Source organism: Scomber japonicus, chromosome 3 (genome assembly GCF_027409825.1).
Source record: "Scomber japonicus isolate fScoJap1 chromosome 3, fScoJap1.pri, whole genome shotgun sequence".
Lineage (NCBI taxonomy): Eukaryota > Metazoa > Chordata > Actinopteri > Scombriformes > Scombridae > Scomber > Scomber japonicus.
In genome coordinates, this window is record NC_070580.1 from 18,794,745 (window position 1) to 18,800,283 (window position 5,539).

A 5,539-nucleotide genomic window follows, 5' to 3' on the forward strand; every position below is an offset into this window, starting at 1 on the left:
TGTTTTCAACGTAAAGATCTGATAAACCTGCTGTGTGTGCACTGTCCAGCCAGCACCATATGACACACAAAGTTAGCAACTATCCGATAAACATGATGGAGCATTAATCAGCTAAAGAGCCAGATATCTTTCACAGGAGTCTGTGGAGACCAAAGCAGAGCTAAAAGGAGAGTAAATATGTAGACACAAACACAACTCCAAATGTTACAGTACAGTACTTGCTAACCTGTGCAAATACTTACAATATTTGAGTGTGGTTTTTACAGCTTGTTCCACTGCCCCCAAGTACCCCAAACATATCCATCATACCAGCTTTGAGCTTGTATAGATTCCACTGAGGTTTTTTTTAAATCTTTGTTCCTTAATAAACTGACATATTACCTCCTTTTGTATGTTGTCTTTTCTTCAGTGTACTCACGTCACTCATCTCACTTCCCTCTTTCATTTCCTCTTTTGGACATACTCTCAAGGCTATTGTTCATCATTCCATTCCACCTAAATGCTCTTTGCCCTCCTGCAGGAACTCAGTACATACTGACAAATACTTCACAGTCTTGCCTGTCTGTACTGTTCTCCAACCTGCCACTGGCTTTCTAAAATAGATTTTTGTTTTGCATTTCTTTAGTCTCTAGCCATCAGGTTAGATCTAATTACTAATATGTGGTGCTATCAGCATAACTACTTAAGTGTATTACTTTAAGATAGCACAATGGTGAATTTCTCGTTACATTTGAAAGAAACAAAAGTTATGTAAATGCAAAGCTAAAAGTCTGCGTATACAGAGTACATTTCACACAACATGAAATAATTCTGAATCTGGACTATGACATTAGCACCTTTTGTATTAGAATTTATCTTTGTGTTTACATGTACAGTACCAGTCACAATATTTCATTCAAGTGAATGGGAAGATGTGTCCAAACTTTTGACTGGTAATATATATTCTGTAGTTACTCATGTAAATGAATACAGTATTTCCAGGAAGCAATCACAGGTAATAACACAGATTACAGCAGAATGTGGAAAGCAAAAATATCATAGTATGACAATATTCTCAAAAGCAATCCCAGACTGTGATAAAATAACAAAAACAAATGTCAGGTCTAGTTTGGCCTGGAATATATTTTAAGAAGTCACAGATAAGGGTCTCTTGTTGGATTCCCAATAGAGCAGGCTCCTCCTACCGCCCACTACAAAACTGAGAAATGTCACTAGGTAATAATTGCCATGGGGATGGCAGAGCCTGGCGAAGCTGGGGGCGGTTTGACTGAGGTCCATCGTTGAGGTGTGAGGCCTGTCACGCACCAGCATCTTCCAACTGAAACATAGCATCAAACAGTAGCAGGACAGATTTACATTTTATTCTGCTCCCAAGAGAGTTACATTAGTCCCATATCTGAGCAGTGAGAGTAAACAGAGATGGGAATGGTGCTAAATGAATTTATTATATTTTTACAAATCTTTTTTTCTATCTATTAGGCTTTTCATATTGATGAAGGCTATACCAGTGGCTTTGGCCTTTGAAGTTTAAATGTTACCTTAAGGTCAAAGTGTTTGAACTGCATCCTCCTACCCTCCTCTTTTCAGTGGGATATCAAAGCAAAGCAGGGAGATTATGCCACACACACTGAATGACATAGTACAAATACAGAACACTGAGATGTTGAGTGAAAGATGCTATAAAGACCCTAAATGTCAAGGCAGATATTTGGTATCACTATTTGTGACAGAAGCCTCATACTTTAGGTAGAATTATGAGAATGCATCGGAAATGATTTACAAACATAGAAACTCTTTATTACAACAGTATCTCTCACTCAAGTTTTAGCCATGTATTTTCAGAACACATTCGTATCATTGCAGTACAGTGGTCATTCTTTTATTTTACTCACAGCATAAAAAAACAATCTCTGAACAAGTGAAAACCCTAACACAAACGTTCAACATCATTCACAGTTTCAGGATATTTAGACATGATGAAAAGAACATATCAAGCTCAAGTTTGATTTTGTATTGGCATTGTCACTCAAAAACAACCTTTGGAAAAAATATCTTAAAAACCCTGTATCCACATTAAGAAAGGACCTGTTTCAATAAAACATTTCCACATGTAGTATTATCCCTAACACTTTGCTATAAAATATTACTTCAACTCGTCATCAAGCTCAAGTTGAAAAGCGTATCAAAGGCTGCACTCTCGTTTCTAATAAAACCTAAACAAGGAAATCTTGTTGTAACATTGTAATAGTGTGCAGGAATCATACGTAACATGGAACTGTGCAGGACTGGATTTTTTTCCCCCTGCATATGAGGTACTGTAAAAACCCTGTCAAAAAATCTAAATGTATTCTTCTTCTGGGATAATAATCTCCACAGCTGAAAAACACACAAAGAAGGCAGTTACTGCATATGGGTCAAAATACATCAGCCTCTTTGCAATGAAATTCATAACAAGTACTCACCAATAAAAAGAAAAAAGGTTGTGTAGAGTGATATACACAACCAACACTTACAGTTTTACTAAACATAACATACAGTTACGTACATCAAACGATGTAAGGAAAAGAATCATGTGCATCAAGAGAACACTGTTTTGTTTTGTTTTTTTAAGATCTACGTCCAAATACACTGATAAATAGACCACATGGCAGAAAGCTGGATGACCCTTAAAATTAGTTATAAACTCAATCTAAATTCTAAACTGAGTTGCAATAGATCTGGCTTGCTTCTTACAATAGATAGGAATGGATGTGTTTAGATGAGCACCAAATACACAAGTTAGATATCTATCTGCAAACAACTTGAAACATTTCCATGACAGTTCGGCCAGAATATGTATGCCTTCTAATCCAATTATGATCAGATTGGTTTAAGGGGTTGTGACATTATCACTGATAAAGGCCCAACTACCAATCAAAAGTGACAGTAGTGCTTTTCCTTCAATCTGTCCTCTTTTATGATCATAATTTTGTGTATTTTATTGCTGTCTTCAGTACCAAATCATTTACAAAATCACTTTCAAAAACAATCAACTCTCAATGGTCTCAAGAAATTAATTATTTGGCATTAAAATTTGAACTCTCTGTTTGTGTGTGGAACTTCTTCATTTATTAATATACCAAAGGCAATTCATTGAAATAGCAGAGCATTTCTGCACAATAATAAAGTAATTAAAAGAGAGGGGGCCTGTGTATTTCACCAGGTGTTCCATAATTTGAGATCAAACAGAATATTGTGAAAACATTAAACTCTGAAAACTATTTAGTTACCTTCATATATTCAAACAATAATTAATGTGATTTTTTTTGTATATTAAAAAAGGCTTTAACAAGTTACATCAATAATAATTCACTGAGTCATTTACTGTACAGAGCTGAGCGGTTGTGTTTAAATTCTAGCAGTAGTTTCCCTGTTCACAAACAACAGTTTGAAATGCATCTCAAATAATTGCATTTAACTGTGTCATTGTGACTGTTTTTAAGAACTAGAATGGAAACTGATGAGGCAAAGTGCAATGATTTAAATATACAATTTAAAGTAATTTAAATGAACAGTTATTTGTTGGTCAGCTTTCAACATTTTTTTCACTGAAACGACTCCTGAAACACTTGATCAAAACTAGACTAATTTTCAGAAAATAAAGATGTTTAAAACTTAATTGTCAGTATATATATGGTTGTTTTTGACCTGTTCAGTCTCAATAAACTCTGAAGTCTCCTCTGCAATTTGTCCAGGAATACGGAAATCAATGGGTATGGGCTGTGCTGGCTCAGGTGGTTGGGACTGAGCCATGGGGCAGCACGCCTCCCCCTTGGGGCTGGAGGTGCTGTGAGAGTTTTGAGGATCCAAGTTACAGCCAGTGCCCTGAAGAAACTGAAGGAAATTCTCTTCTATGGATCCTTCACGGCTGGGAAGTCTGTCCTCCATTTCAAACCCTGCTCGACGGAACAGGCAAGGCAGATGCTTGCCCAGCTCCTCCCGGATCTGTCTGTTAAGACAGCCATAGAAGAAGGGATTAGAGGTGAAGCAGAAGTAGCCAATCCAGGTGACCACCTCCTCCAGAGAGGCCAGCATGGCTGGTGGGCTGGCAGCCAGTGCTGAATACAAGTGGAAAGTAAAGTAGGGCAGCCAACAACAAAGGAATTGTCCACCCACTGCTGCCAACACTGCTGCAGCCTTTCCTCCCCCAAAGGGGCGCTGCGGAGTTGCTCTTCCTGTCCTGGTCCCTGTACCAGAGCTGGTAACCATCGTAGAGCGGCTGCTAAGTGATTCCGACCGCTGACGCCGAGGTGTGTCCATCCAGGTAGGCAGAGGCCCATGGTGCATGGCTGCTACCCGAGCCACTTTAAACATATTGCAGTACACAACAAGAATCACCAGTAGTGGACACAGGAAATACACCAGAGTAAAGAGGACCATGAAGGCCAAACGGTTTGATCCTCCCCCTGTCCAATGCAGAGAACAGCGCCTGTGACCCTGAGCAGGGGGAGATGGAACAGCCCCACCTCCTCCACCGCCAACCCCACTACCCTCTAGTAGAGGAGTTCTTCCACCTTGCAGGAACCAAGCGAGCAGTGGCAAAGCTGACATGGCCAGAGCTTTGACCCATATCCCCACCAGCACTGAAGCTACTAGGCCAACAGTCATCTTTACTTCATAGCGCATGGGGTGTATGATGTAGTAGTAACGCTCCACATTGACGACAGAGATAGAAAGGATTGCAGCGCTGACGAGGCACACACTGAGGAAGAGGTAGCTCCTGCACAGGGCCTCTCCGAAGAAGACTCGGCTCGAGAGCATGCCGAGGGGCATCAGCACCAGGGCTGCCAACAGGTCCACCAAACACAGGTGGAAGACAAAGGCAAACTTGTGGAGCTGTGGGGCCTTGGCAATGACTGCCATGACAGCCACATTACCCACCACAGCCAGCAGATCCATGACTAGCATGGCCAACAGGGCTAGTGACTGGGACAGAGCCCAGCCCTCAGGCAGAGAGGAGGCAGACATGTTAGACATGAGCTGTGGAGGTGGGTGGGAGGAGTTCCACGTTGGCTCCATTGAAGGGTGGGATGAGGCAGGCAGGCAGAATCAGTCATAGGCCCATCACCCATCCTTCACAGCCAGGAAGTACGGCTAGAGAACAGCGGCTTGAAAATTAGGTCAAAAGCTGCCTTGTAGTCCGAAGGATGATGTGATCGTCAGGAGGTTCAGATTTCATAAATTTACTAAATCTTCATGTCTGACATCAGTCACATCATACCCTAAGAAACAAAAAAGAAAGACAGAGTAAAATAATCTGTTAATGTTTGTACCTATATTCATCTGTGTTCCTAACACAACCTCTTTTTTTCATTTCTGGTTTATATGAACGAATCCCACCAATCAGTTGCTCATGCTAAGTCTCACTTTTGCCTCAGCTATTATTAAGATTAATTCACCCTGATGAAGTTTTATATAAATCCTCCTAAGCCTCTCAAATCTCTGTTAAGGCAATCTTACTGATAAGGTAATCCAAAACCAACCCTCAATCCAATTAACT

General features: G+C 40.4%; 1 protein-coding gene across 1 annotated transcript; it reads right to left on the reverse strand.

The window, feature by feature from the left end:
• Positions 1-3,654: 3,654 nt before the first annotated feature.
• Positions 3,655-5,058, reverse strand: LOC128355890 (G-protein coupled receptor 61-like). The gene has a single exon (XM_053316272.1). It carries the CDS (start codon positions 5,056-5,058, stop codon positions 3,655-3,657), a length of 1,404 nt encoding a protein of 467 aa, XP_053172247.1.
• Positions 5,059-5,539: the final 481 nt, after the last annotated feature.

What these genes read in the sequence shown, in the direction of transcription:
- LOC128355890 (XM_053316272.1), bottom strand. Translation starts at nt 5,058, where the DNA reads ATGGAGCCAACGTGGAACTCCTCCCACCCACCTCCACAGCTCATGTCT.